The sequence below is a fragment of the Cyclopterus lumpus genome, chromosome 8 (genome assembly GCF_009769545.1).
Source record: "Cyclopterus lumpus isolate fCycLum1 chromosome 8, fCycLum1.pri, whole genome shotgun sequence".
In the NCBI taxonomy this organism is placed as follows: Eukaryota; Metazoa; Chordata; class Actinopteri; order Perciformes; family Cyclopteridae; genus Cyclopterus; species Cyclopterus lumpus.
Window position 1 is genome coordinate 16029593 of NC_046973.1, and position 25605 is coordinate 16055197.

At 42.1% G+C, this 25605-nt stretch overlaps 3 protein-coding genes across 6 annotated transcripts in view; 2 read left to right on the forward strand and 1 right to left on the reverse strand.

Annotated features, from left to right (window-relative positions):
- Positions 1-7813, forward strand: part of znf385c (zinc finger protein 385C) — a 93148-nt gene extending 85335 nt beyond the window's left edge. The window contains 5 exon segments of the mRNA XM_034540438.1: positions 3015-3368; positions 3508-3695; positions 4991-5089; positions 5593-5682; positions 6907-7813. Of these exon segments, the coding sequence (XP_034396329.1) occupies positions 3015-3368; positions 3508-3695; positions 4991-5089; positions 5593-5682; positions 6907-7137 (962 nt within the window). The 3' untranslated portion in view covers positions 7138-7813.
- Positions 7814-15008: 7195 nt separating this feature from the next.
- Positions 15009-19438, reverse strand: nkiras2 (NFKB inhibitor interacting Ras-like 2). 2 transcript variants are annotated; one of them, XM_034539241.1, is made up of 4 exons: positions 18889-19438; positions 18329-18454; positions 16874-17115; positions 15009-16472 (listed from the first exon to the last, which is right to left on the reverse strand). In XM_034539241.1, the coding sequence occupies exons 2-4, from the start codon at positions 18420-18422 to the stop codon at positions 16230-16232; spliced, it is 579 nt and encodes a 192-aa protein (XP_034395132.1). In that variant the 5' UTR covers positions 18423-18454; positions 18889-19438; the 3' UTR covers positions 15009-16229. The 2 variants fall into 2 exon arrangements, with proteins under 2 accessions (XP_034395132.1, XP_034395133.1); XM_034539242.1 differs by having other exon boundaries at positions 18791-18928.
- On the forward strand, positions 18947-25603 carry dnajc7 (DnaJ (Hsp40) homolog, subfamily C, member 7). Of its 3 annotated transcripts, none has more exons than XM_034539240.1 (14): positions 18947-19063; positions 20372-20460; positions 20597-20721; positions 21360-21473; positions 21802-21876; positions 21989-22107; positions 22195-22348; positions 22532-22696; positions 23124-23215; positions 23366-23439; positions 23566-23712; positions 23838-23990; positions 24144-24206; positions 24336-25603. In XM_034539240.1, exons 1-14 carry the CDS (start codon positions 18990-18992, stop codon positions 24371-24373), a joined length of 1482 nt encoding a protein of 493 aa, XP_034395131.1. In that variant the 5' UTR covers positions 18947-18989; the 3' UTR covers positions 24374-25603. The 3 variants fall into 3 exon arrangements, with proteins under 3 accessions (XP_034395131.1, XP_034395128.1, XP_034395129.1); XM_034539237.1 differs by having other exon boundaries at positions 18978-19063; positions 20570-20721; XM_034539238.1 differs by lacking the exon at positions 18947-19063 and having other exon boundaries at positions 20395-20460; positions 20667-20721.
- Positions 25604-25605: the final 2 nt, after the last annotated feature.

Below are 25605 nucleotides of genomic sequence, written 5' to 3' on the forward strand. Positions count from 1 at the left end.
CCTCGTCACCGACGGGGATGGCCTACATGTTGTCAATTTATCTTGAACTACCAACAGCATCTCTGACTTCTTGGAGATATTCTGTTATTAAGGGTTTCCCCTACAGTTCATCAATACAGGAGGGTGAAGACGGGAAAAGAGCAGAGACGACGTCTTCAGTCGTGTGAAGGGACTAATCGATGCTTAGAAACCTTGTCCCAGACCGACAAAAGGAGGGAGTGAGAGAGCAGCGGGCTGATGCCCAGAGACAGAGGGCCTGCATCAGTCGTGACAAGCATCAATCACCCTCTGCTTTGATTGACTCCGCTGTTGAAACCGTCTTCACGGGGACTCGGTCTGTCGCCGTAGCAATGATGATTTAAAGCACCCATATTTTTTTTTCTTCCACCCTCAGGAAGTTGTTTATGTTCTGAGGCTGCCTTGGATCAGCGCTCGCTCGCTAAACCGAGTGCTCGCTGTCTAAATGCGTATGCGAGTGTGTGCATAATGAGTCCCAAATTCATATTCATTTGCTGTTTGGCTTTGGTTAAAGTTCTCAACGGATCAATCTGTCGAACTGAGGTCTCTTCAGTCGTGTTTGCCCTCTAAAAGCCTGACATAATTAATTGGACCGTTAAAACATGAATTGTATTCTTTTCAAGTTAAAGAAAACTGATGATTGCCTCCATAACTGATCCAAATATCCATCATTTTTAGCTGTGTAGTTTTCCCCCGCAGAGGCCCTGTTATGCTGCCAATATGTTGGCCTTTGGTCTGACAGTTTGCCAATGTTGGTGGCAGTTTCTCTCATCATGTAGATCGTCAGAGAGCAAGTGGGACAACTAACAAATGGATAAACAAGCTTGTGTACGCGAGTATGTGGAACCGTCTTGGTATTTATCAAAACACTTTCACCGATATCTAGGTTATAACAAATTTGAAAAAAGCGAAATTCAACGGTGATAACAAATTCATCCTCAACTTTTGTTATTGTGCACTTTGTTTCTTTTATTGCACACAAAATACAAGTATACATACATTTTTTATATCATGGCTAACGTCAATACTGGTTTATTGCGACACCCTTAATTTACAATAATATAATAAGAGAATAAATCCTTCCATTGGGGAAACCAATGGGAAAAGTCAAGGGAGGGACATTTCTGCCAGGAAAGGAAAAAGATAATGAAACTTTAGTCATGATAAACAATAAAAACACTAATAGAAAAGTCAAAATTATGAGATAGATCGTCACAAGTTTACATATCATGAGCATTTTTTTTTTTCTTTCTTTCTTTTACTTGCAGAGATGGACTAGTGGAGTGGACCAGTTTGGCACTGTTGCTTGATAAATATCTGTAATGATTATTAATCTTCTTGTTGAGTGCTTTATCAATGGCCAGTAGCAGAGTAAATTCATTGAGGATTTTTTTTTTATCTTAACCTCAGCAGGGATAGCTGAGATTATTATTGGCTGAATGAGGTCCTTCAGCATCTGAGTCTTTTGGATTTTTGAGGGTTTGATTCCAACCAGCCTCCATGTCTTCCTCTGTCAATTGATCAATATCACTCCCCTCCAGACTTCTCAGGTGGCCTTGTCTTTCACATAAGCTCAGGATCATACCTATACCCCCACGTCAATCCCCAACAGAGGAGCTCAAATCCCTGCGGGGTCACTCTCATTACAGCGAGGGGACGGTCTAATCTTGCTCTCTTTCTTTAACGGGAATGAGAGAGGAAGAACCTTATCTCCAATGATGAATTTACTAACTGAGACTTAAAAGGGAAAATCAATGGAGCAGAGTTGCACAGGGGAGGGTTGTGAATGTGTGGGGTGGAGAAAGCACACCAAATGAAATGGAGATATTCAGCGAGCGTCGCGCAAAGTGCTCTGGGGTGAAGTGTGTGACTCCCTCGGGAGGGCCTTGGGGTGAAGGGGAGATGTGTAATAGAACTCCAGTGACTTATCGGCCCGGGCCCGGCGGTCGATGGGTTTGTTTATATTGACTGCGACTCCTGGTCCACTTGATGTTTGAATAGTGAGGGAGAAAAAGGGGGGGGGGGGGGGGGGGGGGGGGGGGGGGGGGGGGGGGGGGGGGGGGGGGGGGGGGGGGGGGGGGGGGGGGGGGGGGGGGGGAAGGCTGATGGCATTTACTGGCCCAGACCGACACTAATCTAGTCTGCGCCACATTGTTTTAAACCAAGGCTGATACTATACCGGAAAATGTCACAAAGCGAGCGCATGAAAAGCACTCTTAATGTTGGCTACATTATTGTAAAAAGATAAGATTAATTTAGCCGACTTCGTATTTGTCAATATAAAGAGATTTGTGCTCATTACACATGAGGATTTATTAAGGCTCGTTGTTGTTTTTTTCAGACATCATGCTGAGTTGGTATTATATTAACTGCAATAAAAATAAGAGGTTATAATCAGTGTTGAATTGAATTTCTTGAATTTTCAATTACGAATTACATATTGAAAGAAAGTAATGCCATTACCACTAATTACTCAAAAATGACCCAAAAAATATTTAGTCACAGAATTTTTTTTTTCATTACTCATACTTTAGAGGGAGTTTTAGCTCATTGTCCAGCACATACATTTATTGTTTAGGTTCACTCCCACCGGTACTAACTATGCCGTGATCTGGGAGTCCTGAAGAAATAACCTCATTGTATCAACGTAAACCACTTTGAGCCTTCTCATACGTTTCCTGTAGCTACATAAAAGATAGAGCTGTATATAGGGAAGCACACAGCTCTAAAATGAACATGTTATATTGTCAGCACACATTCTAAATTGAACTAACATATTTACCTGAGCAATCGAAAATGGCCACGGTATTTCATTCCTTGCATGTCATCAGAGGAAATAAACAACCGCTAATAAGTTCCCCATATGAGCTTAAAATGTGATATTATGTCTATGTTGCATTCACAGCTTATTCCCGTTGGCCAAACAATACAAGTATTGCAGGATTAAATGAACCACAACTTGCTGATGTTGTCCTTTATTTTAACCTTGTATGCAGATCTCCAGTCTGACCAAGAGCCAGCCAACCTGGAGGAAAAGCTTGAAGAGAGTCCCAGCAGTTCACTCATGCGGACACCAGAGGTTTCCTCTCTGGAGTTGGTCACCCTATCCCCTCCACAGGTATCGCCTTTCTCACACCTCTCAGAGACTGCCTCAGACGCCGAGGTCCCGGAGGCTATCGAGGCCGTGGGACCCGTCACTGAGTCAGGCAGCAATGCGGACACGTCCAGCGTGAAGGAGGAGCCACGAACAGATGAGGACAAGGACCCCAAAAAGAGCAAGGCTCACCTCCATTGTCCTGTCTGCAAAGTCACAGTCAACTCCACCTCCCAACTGGAAGCACACAACACTGGTAAAAATACATTTAAAAAAGGCTTTAATTCAAGGCGTTTACATTCTTACTGGACATCTGAGCATCAAATACATGGCTGTATGATTATTGAATGTGAACCATCACAAACCTGCCTGGCTCTCTCTCCTCTCTCCACCAGGTACAAAGCACAAGCTGATGCTGGAAGGTCACAGTGTTCTGCCTCGGCGCAGGGGGAAGGTGGCAGCAGCCCGCGCGGGCTGCAAGAGCAAGAGGCTGGCGAGCAAAGGCAGCGTCGGGGTGCCCAGCAAGAACTTTCAGTGTGAAGTGTGCGAGATCTTTGTGAACTCTGAGACCCAGCTCAGCCAGGTGAGTGTCAAAAGAAACACGGAGATGTAAGTCATATTGCGTATTCGTGTCTAGCCCACCGTTTAATGTCTCGCTATCTACAGTGTGGGTTTGGTCAGAGGCTTTTGTAAAAGAAAGAGTTGGTCCAAACTAAATGGATGTGGAGTCATTCTTCACATGATCGGTGGTATCGTGTGATACAGACATGGACAGAAATGTGTATGTGAAGCACTGGCAGCATACTAACCCGTTTAGCGCAACAAAAGAGAGCTGAACTGTTTCGCTATTATAGTATTCGAATATTGGACAAAACAGCAAGCGCTATCACTCCTCTCCTTCCTGCGCTGTACGAAATGAAAGATGAGGAGGGAAGTGGGGCCTTTGAGAAGCCGTGCAGATTTGTCACGGCATACTAAGTGAGAGTGTCGCTTACCCGCTATGATTTTTAAAATTAAAGCACTGTTGACGCACTCCTGCCCAATCACTTTAGACGGTGGAGGAGATGTAGCAGATAATTCGCTCACCTCCACAGACGGATGATGTGGTCACAGAACTAACTGCACATGGTTAGCAATTACCTGACGCATGAAGAGATAGTGCACATTGAACTTAGACCAGACTGACCTCGAATGGCGCACGTATAAAAGCTAGCACAAATGCTGTGTGTTAACATGATTAATATGCATGATGGGATTTCAAAGACCTCGGCTCCAATCAAAGCAGCACTTTCATTTACAGCCACGTAAATGAAACCATTTAAAGCAGATTGCGAGTGCGGAGCACATTCCAGCGGCAGCTATTTTGCTACATTAGACAGATAACATCTGATGCTATAACTAACTGCAAAGCCCTTCAGTGAGCAGGCATTAATTTATCACTCAATATTGAAAGCTACTAATGCCGCCTGTATTTAATTTCTGGTTACGCTGGCATCAAACCAGTTTTGGGAGGCAATTTCTCCCCTTTTGATGTTCATTAAATACGACATCTGAGTGAAGGGATTGTCTTGGAAACTTTACCTACGCTGCAGTGGAATGATGGAACGATACAGGATACGCTGGCATGTGTGAGCACCCAGGACGACCTTACATCAACAACCTCTATCCCAGGAGGACAGAAGCCTGTTAGTACTGCAGCCAGGGATGGAGATTGTGTGGCAGCCCTAGAAAGTGAAGCGATGTCATTTCTGTGGACTTCAGTCATACTCGCTGTGTAATATATCCATTATTAATCAGCAGATAACATTTGAAGTTGTACCACTGTGGTGCAACAGATGCTTGTTAGCTCACTGATGGTATTTTTGCTGGTCTCGGCAGCACATGAACAGCAGAAGGCACAAGGATAGGCTGGCCGGAAAACCACCCAAACCCAAGTTTACCCCCCACAGCAAGAGCCAGCCGAGCACCAGCTTAGCGGTAAGTCTCAGCATCAAGAAACAGACAAATAAAACATATGCACGCGTGCACAGTGCGCACACACTCGAGGAAGGCAAAACATAATTGCCTTTTTCTACTACAGCAGATATACACCAACGTGCTGTGCCAACATTGGAATAAATTCAGTCCAGCTTGTGAATGAATGCATTTCTTTAACCCCCGTTTGAATTAATCTCCAGTTACAGTTAACTGGTTTGACCCCAGCTCAAGCAGACACACAGAGAAGAAACACACACAGACACAGATCTGGTTACATTGAGCTCAGGGACTCAGCATGCTGTCATAGAGGTTAAGCACACTGTTGAGTCCTCTACCCTGAGACTAGTCGAGAATAGCACTGACCAGCTCTGACATCAGCAGCCTGAATCAGCACATTAATCACTTGTCTTTTCCTGTCATATCACACCTCCCCATCTCCTTCTCCCCATACTCTTCCTCCTCCTCCTCCTCCTCCTCCTCCTCCTCCCTCCTCCATCCAACAGAACCTAAGATGGAGTAGCTATGCAGGCGTGGCTGTGTCTGCCATGAAGAAAGCCTTCAGCCAGTACAATCTCACCTCCCTCTCCTCACAGGTCAGTGGCAGGAGAATCCGAGTCTGGGGTTGAGAGCTTCAAATGGCTGAACTTTAGGCGACGAGGCCGGGGACTAACAGATCATGTATATATTAAAGGGATAGTTCTGATTGATCTTTTTGGTTTGAGTATTTAACACGAGGTGCTACTCATTTTTTATTTACCGAGGGTGATGCCAATGGAGTATCGAAGGGCAAGGAGCTATTCCAGGTGGCCCTGGTTTCTGGAAGGAAAAAACACCATCATGTTTTCCTTCAGACAGTGTTAGGCGACTTTACAGCTTTGATGGAACTCATCCAATCACAGAGCCTGATGTTCTGTTTTGTGTGCCGATGACAAGAGGGGGAAGCTAAAGATTACTTTGTTAAGAAATCTGACGATACAATCTGCCGCTTGAATCAATTCGCTTTTGGGTTCATGGTCCAATGTTTTATTCAGTAACTATAGCGTTGTGTTTTGTTCACAAATTCAAGGATGAAGCATTTTGAATTGCTGCTCTACAAATAGCAATGGCTACTGAGGCTCTTTGGTATTATAGTAGTCACCAAACTGACGGACAAAACTGAAATAATTCAAACTGGGAGCCATGACATAAACGCACGTGTTTGTTAAAGGGGACATGTCATACTCATTGTCAGGTTCATACTAGTATTTGGGGTTTCTACTAGAACATGTTTACATGCTTTAATGTTAAAAAAATATTATTTTTCTCCTACTGTCTAAAAACCCTCGGATTTACCACCTAAATCTTTAAGTCAACCTCCCCAAAAAGCCTAGTCTGCTCTGATTGGCTTGTGAGAAGAATATGCTGCACAGGTCTATTCTAATGTGCCATTCAATATGCATGTGACATTCTGGATTAGTCTTGAGAATCCCATGTTTTTATGTTGATTCCTATTGAGGGTCATGTTTGAATAAAAATGTGAAATGAGAATGCAGAACGGGGTAAAACACTTTGCAACTCCATTGATGGACATCAGCTGGGTCTCTTGATTACGTTCATTTCTGATGCTCAAGCTCTATCCTCAGACTCTTTGTATCATTACACTTGTTTGTTTGTTCCATGATAGAGAGGATGCAACAAGCTAACAGTTACGGATGGTATCTAGTGTGGAGCGATGTATAAAAATGCATTCCTCTATGTTTCGGACAGTTTGATGAACACGTTTGCCCTCATTGTGTTCTCCTCTCACTTCTCACCGTTCTCCCTCCTGTCCTCTCCAGACCAAGCTGGCCTTGCAGAAGCAGCTGACCAAGAGCTTGACAACTGGCTTCATGCCCGGGCCCCTCACCCACCCAGCTCTGTGCACAATGGCTACTAACCCTCTGGCTCTGCGCCACCCAGTGGGCACCACCACCTTCATCCAGAACCCCTTCCTTGGCCCTGCACTGTTTCGGCCTGCCCCGGGGCCGCTGCGGGCCACACACACACCCATCCTCTTCTCCCCCTACTAAAGACTTGGCCCACTTCCTGATTGAGCTCCACCCTTGTCCCTTTACCAAACCCCAGGCCCTCCTTCAGTGTGACCCACATGACAAAGGCCACACGCAAACTATGCAGCCCGCCTGACTTACAATGGAAAGAGTGCACAAGTCCTGATGCTCAGTTGGCCATTAGGCCCGAGTGCTGTTCCTATCATAAAGGCCAAGATCCCCCATCATGCCTTCTTTCTGCTCCTCTTATCATGACCCTAGGAGCCGGACAGGCCTCCAGACAGTGACTGGTGCACAGAGGCCACTTTTATAGCCATTTCATGGGTCAACATGGTTTGGATTATTATATTATTGTGTAATTTATTAGAGAAGAAATATAGACATGTCTAGATGTATGTTTAGTGTGGTTGCCACAAAATAAGGTCCCTTTACTTGATGCTCTTTTAAAACGTTTTTTTAACTTATTGGTTTGGGGGTTTCATAAAAGGTGGGAGGGTCATAGGTCATTGAAGCAGCTGTACCAGAGGCCTCCTCATATGGCTGGATAGACCTCTCAGTGACCAGTGTTTTCAATCAACAATCCTAAAGGACCATGTGAGGTCAATTGCTGTCATGTGTCATGTTGGTTATGGCGGTTAACAAACAGTCCTGTGAGTGTTATGTAAAACTGCATATATTAAAACCCTGCTTCATCTCACAACTTTACTTTCTGAGTCACCGCCATCATCATAACCCTCCAGATTTATTTATTATTTCTGTCCAGGATTAAGCACTCATTAGGGTCCAGAAAAGGTCAGCTTGTCAACTTGACTTTGTTTCAATTTACAAATGTCTCTTTGGAGTCTTTTTTTTTTTTTCCTCCGGGGAATCATTCATGCAGTGCAGCCTGAACATTATGTTCTCGCCAAGCTCGCGTCACAAAATCATTCTCGCAGCCACGGATGTCTTACATAGCAAAACACCATCATTTCATTCCCCTTGTGACTGCTCTTCTTTCCCTTCCTTCCACGCTGGCGCCTCGCTGTTGCCCTTGATTTTCTGCGGCGAGATCTCAGCATGAGATGATGAGGAGGAGGAGGAGGAGGAGGAGGAGGAGGAGGAACACAAGCACGTACACTAACACACACAGAATGAAAACACAATGGATAACTTGAAGACTTGATGGGATTTCAGAGCTCAGTGAAAAGTTTGGATGACAGTGACCAGATTTTGATTGACATCCTGTTGCGGTGTCTGCCGCACAGCGTGGGAGGGAACAAAGCACAGTGCCATGGCAACCACATTAGAAGCACCTTTAAAACTGATTTTACTTACAAAAGCAATGAAACTTGTGTTGATATTTGCCTTCGCTTTGCCCTCGTCGTGTCTGTTTATACATATCATTTTTATTTGAAAGAGAAAATAACAATCGGGTGGGATTGTTTACATTATGGTGTATCCATAACCAAGACGAGTCTCGCATTCAAAGCAATACATTCAGTATGTTCATGTATATGAAGTGCGTTCAGTGTGTCGATGGCTTTATCTACTCTATACTGTACACGCCTGTAACAATGTATAACTGTACTCCAACACAGCCACGGGTGATTGGTGAATTGCGGGTGATTTGAGCGAGAGAACTTTCGTGTGACTTCCTACTGAGCAAAAATGTGGACAAGTTTGGGACAAGTGTTACACGTGCAACATCAACCGTCATATTGCTGTTCATGCCCCCCCCCCACCCTCCACCCCCAAAAGGATATCTATTAACTCTCAGCCCTCTGCCAACAATGAACTGTTGGCACGGTCTCATAAGGACTGTGATCGTGAACATCATCCTTCTGTCAACACTCAAACCAAATCATGTATACTCTTACATTACAGTAATGGAGCAAATCCTATGCATTTCTCATTGTGCAATATGTATAGTCATCTGTGATGCAGCAGTGCCATCTGTCGTAAAAAAAACTGTAATTGCCATCCGGTGCTCGTGCTTCTCCGAAAACCTACATCATACAGTACGTGTATTTCTGTTTAAGGACCCCCAAATCTTTCTGGGTAAGCGAGACCATACTGATGTGATTCTCCCCCGTCGCTCTACTCAGTGAACCAGCCAGCCTTTAATATTCACTGTGTGTTTGTTTCTATCGCTCAGTGGGAACTCTGGCCTAAAGAACCGAAGCTTTCTTTAAACAAAAAATAATCTAGAGAAGGCAAATTATATGTAGAAATCATAGAGGAACTATAGAGATTTTATCAGAGTTGCTATTGTTATATGTATCATAATCAACTGCTATCATAGAGGAGAGTAGATTACGTTATTGTAGGCTCTGTACAGCACACAGGGAAAGGAAAAAAATGCTTTGCTTTCTTTTGTTCTTTGTTTGTTTATTTACATGGTTTTGCCAACATGTTTTTACAAGTACAACAGAAAATATTGAAAACAAAAGTTTTTGGAGTGATCTTTTTTTTTTTCTTTCTCCTTGTTGACGGTGACTGAATTAATAATGTAATTCAAGGCCTTTTTAGACAATATCCTAAAGTCACATTAGCCAGGCCTTCTCAGGGGTGACAGGTTGAGCAAATGCTAACATGACCATCCATTCAGGGTATCCCTCCATAGCTCTAGAGAGCAGGAAACACTGTAAGCATGGATGGATTGATGGGAAGAAAAGACGGTGCTGTACCACAGAGAGGACAAGGGATGGATTTTGGAAAATAAAGCTTTTAGAACTTGTAAAAAAAAAAGTTTTTACTGATTGACTGACTGACTGACTGACTGTGTGTGTGTGTGTGTGTGTGTGTGTGTGTGTGTGTGTGTGTGTGTGCGTGCGTGTTCCTGCATCAAGGGTAAAAACAAAAAAACATCCCAAATTGCTACTTGAGCAGTGACAATCTGGGTGTGGGTGTGTGAAGAAACATAACGAGAGAAAACCAGATGATTGCTAATGAATAAACAGTGACGACATGAATGCTCAGATGTGCAGAGATGCTAAAAAAAATGACACTTTCTTTGTTTGAATTATAGTCACGCAAGGAAAAGAGAAAAGGCATCACTGATACAAAACACTGAGCACGTCCAGCTATGAGAGTCAGCAAATATAAACAAGTGATTGTCTTTGTGTGTGTTCCTAAGTTTGCAGGTGCAGGAGGTGCCGGCTCCTCTGAAAGTATGCAACAGCCTCACAGCATCTGCTTATGTGGCAACCCACAGCTATACTCATTTTCCAGCCATTTGCAGGCACCTTGTGACAGCCGGGCCGATGTTTAGCCAAGATGTGACGGTGAAGGCAAATGGAAGCGAGCGCCTGAGCTCTGTTTTGCATCTGTGGCACACAGAGAAGCGATAGAATAATACACCTGAGAGGCTGATGCGGTATCCAGACAGGCTAATCTCCTTTATGTGCAGATGATTTGCCACAGATGGCCATCCCAGAGTGCGGTTGTTCTCTCAAATGGCTTTAGTGGCTGCAGGAAACATTTAGTTACGAGATCATGAATCCACTTGGACTGTTGAGCAGCTGTGTGCATGCCGACATGATACAATGTTCATCCCTAAAGGCAACTTCAACGCGAGGAGAGTCTTCATAGTGATTAACTGTGACTCTTATCTCTCTCACTGGATAATCGTGCATTTTGCTCAGTTTCCTCTGTGATAATTATCCAGCGTGCTTGTTTATTTGAAGGAGAGCACTTGGACGTCGTCCTCTACGTCTCTGGCCGGCATGCCACCACCATCCTTTGTGGAAACGGTAGATAAGCGCAACATCCAAGTCCAGCCCCTCCTGCGGTGTCAATCAAAGGGAAGTCATCGGATCCCCAGCACCATGCTGAAGCCAGCGATATGGCAGAAGGACACGGTGACCTTGCGCAGCAGTGACACCGCTGTGTATCCGCTGTATTGATCAATGGCCTTATCTGACTCCTCTCCATGGGGGAGTGGTCAGTCACCACTCCTCCACTCAAAGGGTCATGACTTATACACATAGCTTCAGAGTGTGTGTGTGTGTGTGTGTGTTTGAAAGGAAATGGATTATTATGAAAGAAGGAAATACACCGCAGGCACTTGGCCAGTTTTTCTGTTGCCACTTTTAGCTTAATAGTCATTGTGTGTCAATTATCATGAATAATAATGTAACATAATGTCTACTGGAAAATGATGTATTTGATCAAATATAGCAGTCGCACTTTATTTTACTAGCCCCCAGTCGAAGTAATCGGCAGTAACATAACCATTTCGTACCATAAACGTATGTCCTGACTAATAACATTTTATTTAATATTTATTGTTACAAAAATGTAACGATTATATACAGTAATTCTCAGGTAAGTATTACCTTCTGCAATCATTGTTTTGTCCATTAGTAAGTAATCAACCTAAAAATGTATCCAATACACTACTCATATAGAGGAATTCACAGTAGACTGTAATTGTGTATAATATGAAGATGTAATTACTATAACTAATGAGTAACATGACATTGCTTACTTACTATTTCAGAATATTAATGTGGGTTTCAATCATTTAAAAAAACTGTGGAGAGAATGGAAATTTGTAAACTTTTTTGTTTGATCATATTCTGCTGCTGATTTTAGTTTCAGCGTTGCTTTCATATTGGATAACTGTTAATGTTTTCATTAGTTTGTTAAAACATACAGAGCCTAATTGCGCATTGTGCCTATGGTGCCTCGTTATTTTCTTTTGGTATTCCATACCCACAGTTCAATTATGTTTTGAATACGATGATCCAATATGTAGTATAGTCACTGCAGGACCCTTTTTGGGGTTTCTTGCAGGAATATGTTTCTTATTGCGACTGGAGTATATATATATATATATATATAATATATATATAATATATTATATAATATATATATATTAACATATAGATTTTCACATTTGTATATATTGCTCACACCACTGATAAAAATCTTTCGTAAAAACAGTTACTATATGTATTGCAAAGATATTTACAGTACTGATTACTCTAGAAAACACCACTCAACTACTGCACTGTAAAATACCGAACCATCAATTATGTAAAATGTGTACTTATTACTTTAAAATAAATTTTAAAAAGCCAAAGAAAGATGAGAGAAGGAGGCAGACAGTCTGAATAAATCAATGTGTTGTTCAGCTTCCACCGTCACTGTAGTCTGTATTGATCTTACATTGTTTAGTGGGAGACAACCCCGTCCACATGAACTCTTTCAAAAATACTCACAGTATAAGCACGATCCACATTTGGCCTGATTCAGAATGCCTTATGCTTATGCATTCATCATGTATCCTGTGCTTTCAGGATAAATGATCGAAGAGGTTTGTGGGCAGCCAGCATGACGGCTAACATTTGACATAACTGACAGCCTGATGGGCAGTTGGTCCTTCCCACCCACAGCGATAGCACTGGTGTTCACTCCAGTGTGGAATTGTTTCGTTAATCTGACGCCTCGTGACTGTGAAAAGAGGGTCAATGAATAGCAGCTTCCAGGCAGATTTTTTTTCCTCACAAAAAAAAAAAAATTTAAAAAAAAGCCAAACTAAGAGGGGGTAGAGGGGGGGTCAAATGTTATCTATTTGACACGTCCCCCTGGGAGAGCTGGATGCTCGGCTGCTGTCATGAGAGAGACAATGTCATGCAACAGTAAAAAGAGGGTATTACTGGTAGCGGCGCAAGGGCGTCGAGTTGTTGCCCTGTGACTGTGACAAGCAAGTGGGAATTTCTCTTTTGTGGCCAGTGTAGTCTGAAGGAAGGAGACGGTTCATAAATCACATAAGGCAAGTGACAAATCGATCCGACGCTGTCTGGCACGCTCACAGTGTGTATTTCACATTTTGTATTTCCACATTTTGTGTGTGCGAATCTTCTGGGAGGTGTTTTTTTTTTTGTTTGTTGTTGGTTTGTTGTCGTTGTTGTTTGTATGTGGGTCAATACAGACGTGGAGACATCACACAGAAAGACAGGAGCTCTTTATTGACAACTCGCGGGAGTCTCTTTCCTTCGCTGTTAGAACTCGGGGGCCATAAAGTGAACTTCCCCTGTGTGTTGTCAATGTGTGATGCAATAACTGAACCAAATGTTTTTGAGTGAAGTCACATCAGCGCACTGGCTCTAGTCTAGTCATTAAAAAGAACATGATTGAAAGGAGATGGTTCATGATAGCACCCTCTGGGGTAACTATAAGGTGAGTGTGAAATCACTTCATGAATGTTCCACTTGAGGTTTTCTCATTATCTTGCATTAAACTCTCGAGTCAACGTGGCCGTGTGGGACTAGCAGATCATTTCCTCTGCCTAAACATCTCTGACCTTGTCTGGCCCACATTGTTGAAAGCCAATACAATGATTTGTCCTTAATCGATGGATATAGAATATGCCAAATTCATGAATGATCCAGCAACAACCTTTTTTTTTTCGACCAATTGCCTTGAGATTATGCATTGTGCCAAACGTGTGAGGTTCGGGTGCTCAGATCACGACGATACCTGAACACAAAGCTGGTTCAGTTTTATACGACTGTGTTGATGTTTTTAGGTGTCAGTTTGAAGGTATGACAATAATAAGTATCGATCGACAGCACAGTTTGCACGCTGGCATTTCCATCAGTGAATCGCTGGCACGGAAGGGGATCTTTTCTCCTGGATATTGTTTGTCATAAATATTTCACTTTTTTTGTACACTCCATATTTTGTTGGCATCAGTTACGCCGCTGAATTTTCGCCTGCTCCTGTTTTGAGTTTTAATGAATGAATTATTGAGTTTTCCTTTCAAGGGAGACAAAAGACCACATTTGAAATGCAACGCTAACACCTGCTTTTCCTTGGAAACGGTTCTTAAATCTTCCCACAGGACAAAAAAATATTAATAAAACATGACGAACTAAATGAGCAGATGACATGTAACACTTCATTCATTTGGCAACTTGATTCAGTGAGCGGTGTCATGGGGTGTTCATGTGGGTTATCACATAGTGGCAATATTACAGATATGTATAGTTATTATTATTGTTTCTTAGAGAGATTAAAATCATATCAACACCTTAATTTACATACTTGCTACTTGGCGCTGGTATGTAATGTTGCAGTTCCTCACTTTGACCACTGGAGGACAGTTGTGATTCTCAATACACTCAAGCCAACTAATATCACCATGCTAATATCAATAAATCGTTATTAATATGACTAGTTGCAGCTAATTGTAAATTATTGGTATAAATAGCATCAGGGACATCAGTATTTGTAATACTTGACCGATTTCTGGTGTGGAGCTCCAGGCAGACTTGACATTTGGACAGTTAGTAAATTATTACATGTGATGCTTTTCTTCATTTAATTTATTTGTTTTTATTTACCATGTCTGTTATGGGCCCTCCTTCTGTACACTTCCAGGCTATACGAACAATTATGTCAAAATGGTGTGAAGCCAAACACATTTATTGCTCACATTAGATGCAACTTATTTGTCAAATCAGAGCACTTCTTTAAAGATAGTTGTAAACACAGATTAGTTACAGCCGGGTGCGGACATCCCCTGGTTACTCGGTTATATACAGGGGAATGTTTCCCTTCAAACGAGGCTGAGAGACACCATATCCTTTAAAACAGCATGAGAACGTCTGCATTGTTTTACTGGAGCATCAGAGACATCTACTGGCCATGAAACAATCTACAATACAGATGAAATCTGAAAATCTGTGATTGGGGTCGGGTACATTTTGACCTGGTTATGAGTTTTTCTTCCATCAAATGCCAATGGTTTCTTTTCCTCCACGTTTGGGAAGGTTACAAGTCACAGAGACAATTCACCAAATGTGTCCTCGGCAATGTTTACAGATGTGCTTTTGTGATGCCCGAAAACTTTTAAGTGCCTAACAATTCCCACAATGTGTCTAATAACCAAGCACCACCACAAGTTCTGGGTAGGCACAGCAACAATCTTTAATTTGTTTACAAAACATGCAAACTAATATCAAGTGAACACATTTTCTAGAAATGTATACATAAAAGCTTGATATTCACAAAAGGTGAACATGATATCACTCCATGATACAGTGTTGAGAGCCCGAGGCACGAACACATGAATAAAGACTATATCGATGACTTTCCCCATTGTCATATTTTGACTTGAAGAAACAGTTCAATGAATACTTTAGAGTTTTTACAGCATAGTAAAAAATATACCAGCTTCAACCTCAGCAGTGACTGTAACTGATTATATGATGAGTCATGGTGACAATGCCACGGCATTTTACTACATGGAGCGCTCTAATGTCTTTCATGTGTCACAACCAGAAACAATATAGCACTTGAGCCTGCAGAAACCTCTCATCTCAACATTTTGATCTCATTTGATTTCTAAAGCCTGTACAGAAGGCAATATGTGGTAAGGAATGTCAATTATTCACTGTACGGCATCCAACAGTGAATCTCAGCAAAGAACAAATATAGTGTAACACATCTCCAGATCAAACTGCACAGGTACTGTACATCATCAATAATGTATCAATAAAATACCTTCACCCATCAAATCTTTTACAACATCTTCAGCATTTGTGTGATGCAATATTAACGTAACATGAGTAACTGCTGCCATTTCTGATTTAATCTGTTGCGTACATGTAAATAAAACAGTAGCCTGTGTACACGTGTGCTCGGTCCTAATGTGTCCATACAGTGAGCGCCATGAGTCTCAGAGATATAGAAACCCAGGATTATTGAGGAAAAAACTGAGAGAAAAATGTGTCTCAATAGTTTGAGAACTAGATTGTGTCGGTTGAAATAATAATAATAATAACAGCTGTACTTGTAAAGAATGTTGAGGAGTAGTTTGACCATAATCCAAACTAATACAATGGGAATGACAAACAAAAGCACTTTGCATCCTTCAATTTCATAGCTGATAAAAAATGAGAATGTTTACTTATTTAGAATTAAAGTAGGATGTATTTCACCAAAACATAAAATATGGATCCTATACCAATACCAGCAGTACTCACTGTATATAAATATCCATACAATCGACCTCAATCCTTCATAATATCAAAATAATTGTGAAATAGTGAAACTCAGTTCCCTTTAATACACCTCTTGTCTCTTTTTCCTCCCTCTTGAACACGACAACAGTGTTTGGTCGTTCAGCTGTCTGTAGACCCGCTGCCCTTATTCTTATTGCGACTGAGAGGGAAAGTGGACTTGCTCTGTGGCTGGGTCATTTTGCTGGCCAGGTAGACAAAGGGTTCGATCAGCGTGCGCCGGTCCACCACCGACACCTCCCACAGACGGACCTTCTCATTCTTGGCCCAGTTCTGTACCATATTAGAGTCAACTCTCCTCTCATCCTGCTTGTCCAGCTTGTTACCCAGCACAACAATGGTCACCTGTGGATCAGGATCATCAGGTTAGCTTCACGTCAGCGTAATCTCTCGCTCGGTCCACATCAGCTGCAAAACTAACAACGGCAACAACTATGGCAGGTTGTCTGTTGGGACTGAGAGAATCTTGATGAAATAACATTCAAATTAATCATTTATGGATCTCATTCCAATAATTGGAATTCAAATTGGAGAAAACTGTGGACCTATTCATTGCCATTGTGCTGCTAGGGAAACAGCTCCGGTCCAGAAACATATATATAAAGCGGCCCATTAAGAATGGTTATGTAGTCAATTTGAAGATGTGTCTGTTGTAAATTCTCTAGATTGGTGTCCTCTAAATTAACTCTTTATTGAAGCAGCATCAAATGAACCTGCCTAAGCATATAAATGGCTTCGGTCCTCACCTCTTTCTTGTCTCTGTGGCGGTCGATGTCCTTCTTGAGGGCCTCCATCCGCTTAAAGGACTCTTTACTGTCAACGCTGTAGACGAGAACAAAGCCATCTGCAAAAGTGTAGTAATGTCGAGGAAACTCCATCCCATCCCGGAGTCCACGGGTGTCATAGAAGCGAACCTGCTCTCGTGTGCCACGGTCAGTTTCTATGGAGCCGATGTAGATATCCTCCAGGGTCTCCATGGGCTCTGAACCTAACAATGGACAAACAAAGACAAGCACATATGATGTTATGATGTGATATACTGCAAAAATGATTTTAAAATGTGCTTGTGATCACCACATTGTGAATGAGCACTTTAACATTTTGTAACTTGAAACAAATTGCAATATACTTTGTATGACTGGGTGTCAATAGAGGAAAACATGTGCAGCAAATCTGTTCAACATTACACAAGAAAGTCTTTGGCTGGGGTTACAAACCGCAGTCATCTTTAGGGAACCACAATCTAATTTGGCTGCTAGCATGTCAGTAAGAGTTGATGCCAATTAACATGTCCTTCCAAGAAAACTTTAGCAACTGATTTAAAGTAAGATGAATAATGCTGATCGACAAAACTCAAAAAGAGACCCTGTCATGATACTTTATTCTTCTCGGGTCTTATCACAAGCTGAATGTCATACATTGAGTTATGTATGCAATCAGCTCTCTTCATAGTGAGTTCTGGCTTCTCCTACAAGTGCTTCTCTGGTTTTACCTTGATTAGCAAATTGACTATGTTCTATAATTTACATATGCTGTCATTCAAATAATATAATATGCTTTTTAATATGCTATTTCCAAAGAATTACAGAGTGCATGTGATATTAAATACCATTAAATGCAACAGTATATATTTACTCAAGTAAATATGCACTGAATATTTGCACTAGCAACCGTAGATAGGTTCCATTTATAGTAGTCTCCGTTTATATTCTGCACTATTTAATGTGAAATTCATCTGTATTGTATTTTATAATCTGTATATACTGTTGTACTCTCTGTTGCACTTCTGGTTAGATGCCAAACTGCATTTCATTACTCTGTACATGTGCAATGACAATAAAGTTGAATCTAATCTAATCTATATCAGCATGAATTAATGTCAATCAAATTTAACTGTCCAATCAGAATCAGAAGTGTATTGCCAAGCATGTTATTCAAATTGCCTTGGTGTCTGGTGCATGCAGTACACATGGCAAGAAGAGATACAAGTGTTGCAAAAGTCAAACACAGAAAACAGTTACGATACAAATATGAAAGACATTCTGTAAAAAGTACTGTAACGAAAGCATACTGTATATAATATAAATGTGTATTAACAGTAATAGCACAGATAATGTGCAGTGCATCAAAGACAGGTCTGTGGTCTTGTGTGAACTAATACATGTAAAATCGTATTTCTAGAAGACAACGGGTAGTTATACCTGCAACATGATTAGCATACAGTAGTTGTTCCAACACTGCCGTTTTGCCCACCGCAGCCTGGCCACACACAACCACCTTGCAGCTTTTGCCCATGACTCTCGGGTCAGTTCACGTTAATCTGTTTTCTGGAGAAGATACAGATGGGAAACTGTCACAAGTCCTTTAATACACGTCACGTTCATTACGTTACAATGTCATTACATAGCACTAGCATAGCATCGTACTATGCGCGTTTGGGGTAACAGCATTGAAAACATGTACTATGTTATACATAATGAATAACCCAGAGAGAAAAAAGATAGCAAACATATACAACATATCACGTTACGTTAGTCATAATGATATAATACTGGAACTAGCTAGCGTTAGCAATTAAGAAATAGCTTAGCATTAGCTTTCTGTTGGAGACAGAGCCAAGCCAACTTATTCCAAGTAGCTAATGTGATCTGAAACTGACTAACCCGAGTAAAACGTGTGTCCTCAAAATGTAGTCGTTAGTCGACATTAGCTGCCAGCAGTTAAACATGTAACCGCTAATAGCCACGAGAATAGGTCTTACTTGCAAGTAAACTGCTCTTCCCACCGAGCTGCTCTACTTCCTGTTTACAGTCTACGTCACGACTGCAGTGAGAGGCCCCGCCCCTCTGCAATCACGGCAAAATGGCGTCGGGGAGCTGTGATTCTGTGAACATGGACCCTGACATGGAACTGCTCAGTGACGAAGAATTAGAAAGGTAAATCAAATCAAGACGGTGTTGTCATCGGAATAAATACAACGGCAGCGACGCGTCTTCCTAAAACGTGTAATCTGACGTCCTTCACGTGTTGCATTTCTTCGCACTTCGCACTGTGAACGCTAACGAGCGCGCCGCCGCCGTGGAGCTACATTCTGCCCAGGATAGATAGCTTGGCTAGCTTGGCGGATCTCTCTTAGCTAGCTCCTCCTGCTGGGTTTCTGGGTCACAGTCAGGAGCTGTAATGTCTACGAAGCTTCCGTTACCTGCCAAGAATATAACTTCGCTTTCGCGTCATTACCATTTCCCCAGTAACATACGATCCGGGTAACTAGTTGACACCATTCACTGATTGTGTGGTCGTGGTGTTGCACATGACAGACTTCCAAAAATAGTAACGGCAGTGGCCCACAATATGGTGTCATATATTCCTAGCTCGGCTTCACTAAATAGTTTTAAACCTGAACCCTCCGGGACTTACTGACGAGATGAGAGGTCATTCCAAATGATCTATTGACTCGTTTTAATCAAAACGGCTTCAATGACAAACCAACATGTTTTAATAAATATGCGTAATATATAGTCTCTGCTTGCATTCCTCTGTTTTCATGTGTTTTTATTTCCCATCCTCAATGTTTCTGAGGAAATGTAACTGAACACACATGTGCGTCCTCCTTTGTTTACATTTATTTTACTTCGCCATGCTTCCATTGGCGACTGCGTCGTCATTTGCAATGTATTGTGGGTAATTCCCTTGGGCAAAGTCTGCATCTAATGCTGATTGACGGAAAGTGTTTATAAAGGGCTTTAAAATGACTGCCAGAGAGCCCTCAAACACTCGATGATTTGACAGGGGGACAGAACTAAACCCTCACAGACTTTGCGGGAGTGTGGCGATTAGGATTGGGCCAAAACAGCTGATCAGAGTTAGTTAAATTAACTCAGGCAGAGCTTCCATTTTATTTTTAATACAGTGATCATAGAGATGTTAATTCATTTATATGCGCCCATTTGTCTTTCAAAAAAGCACCAGAGAAATACATATAAAACGCGTTTTATTCAGGGATGCCCCATAATTCATCGTTTACCAGACTTGCGCTTCCCTGATGGATGACAAAGTGGTGAAATGGGGACCCCTGTTTATCTTTCACGTTTATCTTTTCACTTTTTGCAGTTTAGTAATCTGAAACGCAACCAGCCAGCTGACCACCACATACCTGTATCATCATGCTCTGGCCATAACTACACCCACCTGAGTCTTTCTGATATTTGCCTTGTTTATTTGTCTTTCTGCCTACTTGTACACAGGGAAGCGGAGGGCTTCAAAGAGCAAGGCAATGCCTTTTATATCAAGAAGGATTATGCAGAAGCATTCAATTATTACACCAAGGCCATTGGTAATTATCACAAAATAATTTGAGTCAGTCCTCTTGTTAGTCGATAGGATTATGTTTATTTCCTGTTTGGACAAGAAATAAAAGTTTGAATTCTGTCTGTCCTTGATAGGATGTCAATAACTTGTTTGTTATACAGACATGTGTCCGAAGAATGCAAGTTACTATGGAAACCGGGCAGCCACGCTAATGATGTTGTATCGGTACAGAGAGGCTTTAGAGGATTCCCAGCAAGCAGTACGACTAGATAACGACTTCATGAAGGTAGATTGTGGGAAACAAACAATTTCTAGATTTAATTATGAGAATGCATCAAAGGGGCAATCTACTCTCGTAATTTCTGACATTGTTGAGCATTCTGCAATATGCAATTATTTGTTCCTATTTGTTTTGCTGTACACACTTTCCCTCAGCCTACTAGTATTAATGCTTTGCTAATCAATTATAATATTTTCCATAACGCTGTGGACAATGCCTAGAGAAGGGGCATGCTGTGTGTGTTTCATTTAGCCATAATATGTAATAAGCATTTTCTTCATAATAGAGAAAAAATAACTTTACAGTTGTTTTGGAAAGGCCACAGAAATGTTGGCCCTTTTTTTATTTTGGAGTGTAGTTGTTTACTACATCGCAGAGCCATGTGCCTGAGGAATGACCAGTGTGATGCATGTGTACATTTGTTTGTAGAGCAATGTGGCTCCTCAATCCATAAGCTATAGCTCTATGGCTATAGCACATCCCTATAGTAGTTCAGTGGGTAACTAGCATGATGTGGCTGGAGGGTTAAAAGGTTGGAGCTAGTCATGGTTTAGTTTGTGGTACACAGTGCCCAGCTGCTTTCAACCAGGTAATTAAGGGACACTATCACGTCAGTAAGTGAACTGTAAGCCTTTCACCCACAGGGCCATCTGCGAGAGGGCAAATGCCACCTGTCTCTTGGCAACGCTATGGCGGCAAGCCGCTGTTTCCAGAGGGTTCTGGAGCTGGAACCTGACAACAGCCCGGCCCAGCAGGAGGTGAGTTGTTGGCCTCAGTTTGACAGAACGTGATGTGACAACTTGGACATGATTATCCACTTCATCAGATAAGCTTTGGCTACGCTAGTGCAAATAAAGTGGAGAAAAGTTTGATTCATTAGCGGTTTAAGAAGAGATCAACTCGACTGACTGTTAAGTCTCAATGACAAAGCCAGGAGAAAAGTTTTAGGTTGTTCACAAAAGTGCTGCTGCTTCCGTTGACCTAGTTTTACTAAGCAAAGGCGCAAAAGAGACATTGGTAGCTGTGAAGCTACTCATCTACTATAAGTCTTTGACATTTAATCTGAAGAGCACACATTTCTTTCAGCTCAAGACTGCAGAGTCAATCCTTGAATATGAGAGAATGGCAGAGATTGGATTTGAGAAGAGAGACTACAGGATGGTAAGCTGCACAGTGGTTGCAATTTAATTTAATTTTGACAGTTGTGCTGTATGTCGCCAGCAACAGACACGTCATGCAACACAGACTTCAGGTGGGCTTTGTTTGTCTCCAGGTTGTTTTTTGCATGGACCGTGCCTTGGAGGCTGCCGCAGCCTGTCACCGGTTCAAGATACTGAAGGCCGAGTGCTTGGCCTTGCTGGGACGCTACCCTGAGGCTCAGTCTGTAGCCAGGTAAGACACCATATTTGAATTTAAAAAAAATGTTTTAATATGTATGCTTTCACCCAATATTGATTGTCATCATTTGTTCCTGTTTAGTGATATTCTGCGGATGGATTCTACTAATGCAGATGCGCTGTACGTGCGTGGTCTTTGTCTGTATTATGAGGACTGCATTGACAAGGCGGTCCAGTTCTTTGTCCAGGCCCTGCGCATGGCTCCGGACCACGACAAGGCCCGGCTCGCATTCAGAGTGAGTAATTCAGGAGAAAAGATTTTTAAGAGCTCGAATAAACTTGTTTGTGAAAATACAACCATTACTGTACCATTGTTGTTATCGGGAGCTTTTCTCCTATGAAATTGTGGTAGACCAGAGTAGCTTTTTAAAGTTTGTCATATATATATATATATATAAATATATATGTTGTCTTTCCAGAATGCTAAAGCACTAAAAGCCAAGAAGGAGGAAGGGAACAAGGCGTTCAAAGAGGGACACTTTGAGGCAGCCTATGAGCTGTACTCTGAAGCGCTAACAATAGACCCTAACAACATCAAGACGAATGCAAAGCTGTACTGTAATAGGGCGACTGTCGGTTCTAAGGTGAGGAGCATGACGCTGCTGGTGCATCCACATCTGACTCTTAGCTTACTTGTGTGTTGCTCAGTGAGCATTCAAGCAAGGACACTTGTATTCATTAAATGAGTAAGTTAGATCAGTAAATATTGCAAAGGAGACAGAGCAAAAACAGAACGGGAGAAAGGTGACTCTTGTTAGACGAAGGACAGGAACACAAGCAAAACTACAACATATGAATTAATCTCGATAGTGGTAGATGAATCGGGCATTAATCAATATATTAGCATGCAAGTCTTACGCCACTCATTCAGTTATTCATAGGTAAAGTTCTCATTCTGTCCCTCTGACAGTATGTGTTTTGGTGTTTTTTGCCATGTGGAGAACTAGGCCACTACTTTTCTCTCTCTGTCGCCGCCTCACATGGTTACAGTGTTTTCTTTTCCTTTGAAAGCTGAAGAAACTAGAGCAGGCAGTTGAAGACTGCACAAGAGCCATTAAACTGGATGAGACCTACATCAAGGCCTATTTACGGAGAGCACAGTGGTATGACTTGGTTGTTAATGGAGACGGGACTTTCTGTTCTATTTGGGGTTTTTTTCCGACCTGCACAAAACGGAGAACATGATCTGCACATCTTGTATGTTTATTGTCCAAACAAAAAAAACAAAAAAACGTGTCCATACTGTGCTGCAGCTACATGGACATGGAGCAGTATGAGGAGGCCGTGCGGGATTATGAGAAGGTTTACCAGACAGAGAAGACAAAAGGTGAGAGTCCGACTGCTCTATTGTGGCTGAGCTGACGCAGCGTTCAGCCCAGATTCATCCTCCTTATGATGCTTCATTGTGTGTTCGCCTGTCCTGTCTTTATTTATATTTTTCTTCTTCCTCCAGAACACAAGCACCTTCTGAAACACGCCCAGCTGGAGTTGAAGAAAAGCAAGCGGAAAGATTACTACAAAGTGCTCGGGGTGAATAAGAATGCCACAGAAGACGAAATCAAGAAAGCTTACCGCAAACGGGCGCTCCTACATCACCCAGGTGCTTAATTTAACGGAAACATTCCATTTTATTTACTTCTTTATTGTGCAATTCCACATACTACATTCAGTTTTCCCTCTGCCTAAGTAACTTTTGTCCCCCCCTTCCCCTCATGTACCTCCCAGATCGTCACAGTGGAGCTACTCCTGAGCTGCAGAAGGAAGAGGAGAAGAAGTTTAAGGAAGTGGGCGAGGCTTTCAGCGTGCTTTCGGACCCAAAGAAGAAGTCTCGCTATGACAGCGGTCAGGATCTGGAGGATGACGGCATGAACATGGGAGGTCAGCACCTGGGCAACCCTGGGGGGGGGGGGTGAACAGATTAAAGAAAAAGTCACATCTGAGTTAATGAACCACCCTTTTATCATAACTCAGCAGAATCTGGCTGGAAAGTTTTGTGTTGATGTTGTCTTACTTGAGTTTTGTCTCCACCAGATTTTGATGCCAACAACATTTTCAAGGCATTCTTTGGGGGCCCAGCCGGTTTTAGTTTTGAAGGTAATTTCTGTATTGTATGTATGTATACAGAAAGCTTTGAGAAATTAAGTTTTTCAACTGTTCAACATTTGGTATGACGTTTCCATTTTTAAATACACCAGTTATTGACTCGTTTGTCGTTTGTTTCAGCATCTGGACCGGGGAATTTCTTCTTCCAGTTTGGTTAATCGGAGGATTTGTCTACCTACACAGTTACTATATCAGGACTTTTCAACAATGTCAACCCCTGACCCACTATCCATATTTAATGACTGATTGCCAGTCAGATTCCTGTCTATGCCATTGACTGAATGAACCCTATGACCACATGCAACTAATGATTTAACGTCCGTATAGCAAGGACTCCAAGACGGCACAGACTGAGTTGATATGGTGTTACTGGTTTTGGATTTGGTTTTCTTCCTTTCAGAATGAAACAAACTTCAAAGTCATTAATGGCTACCAATGGCTTTTAGGGATCCGTGCAGGAAGCTGGAGATGCACCTGAGCATTGAGCAAGCTATTATCCGCCTCTTCTTCACTTGCTGCTGAGGGCGCATTCTCTGCATGAAACTTAATAACTTGCTTAATGATTTCTGAAGAAAATCCCTTAGCAAGTGGCACCTTCCCCTTTTGAAGAATGTGTCAGATTGGCTGCTACGAATTCACACTGAAGATTGCCTCCTCGTCATCAGCCAAAAGGAGCACTTGAGCATTTTCTTTTTTTTATTCACAGCTGGAGGCTGGAGGCCTGACCTCCACTCACACTCCAGCTGAAGCACATTAGAAAGATGGCAGCGGAGGCTGCTGTGCTGGCTTCTTTGCCGGCACAGTCCCCCCTCCCTCTCGATGTCACAAGTTTTATGTTTGATGTTGCCATTCAGATTGCTGCATTGTACATTTTACTGGAATGTAAAGTGTTGATTTGTGATGATAGTTCTTTTTTTTTTTCTTAATTTTGATATGTATATTTATTGTGATAGAGAACCACCTGTGACACCTTTCTGTTATTTAAAAGTTTGAGGGAGACATTGATGTTTAGCATCCTTGGACACAAATTCAGGAAGATCATTGTTTTTGCTTGGTCTGCATGAAATAGTGGGCAAAAAAAATAGATTATGCTTTGTGTGTGTTCTTTGACTGTCATGCAAGCTGTCTCATTTAACTCGATGCAAAAGAACCGAACAAAGTAGATGCACTTGCTATTGTCCAAGTCATTGGGTGAGGGCTACGTGGTTCTGTTCGGTTTACTTCCCGATGAGTGTGGCGTTCTCTTGGTGGACTTCTCGAAGAAAAGAAATGCGTCTTCATCTTTGCTCTCATTGTTTTTGCCCTTTTAATGGTAAAACCATCCTCTCATTATCCTTGAAAAGTACCAGCCATGTCAATAAAATTGGCCTCCACTGGGTTTCCCCCTACA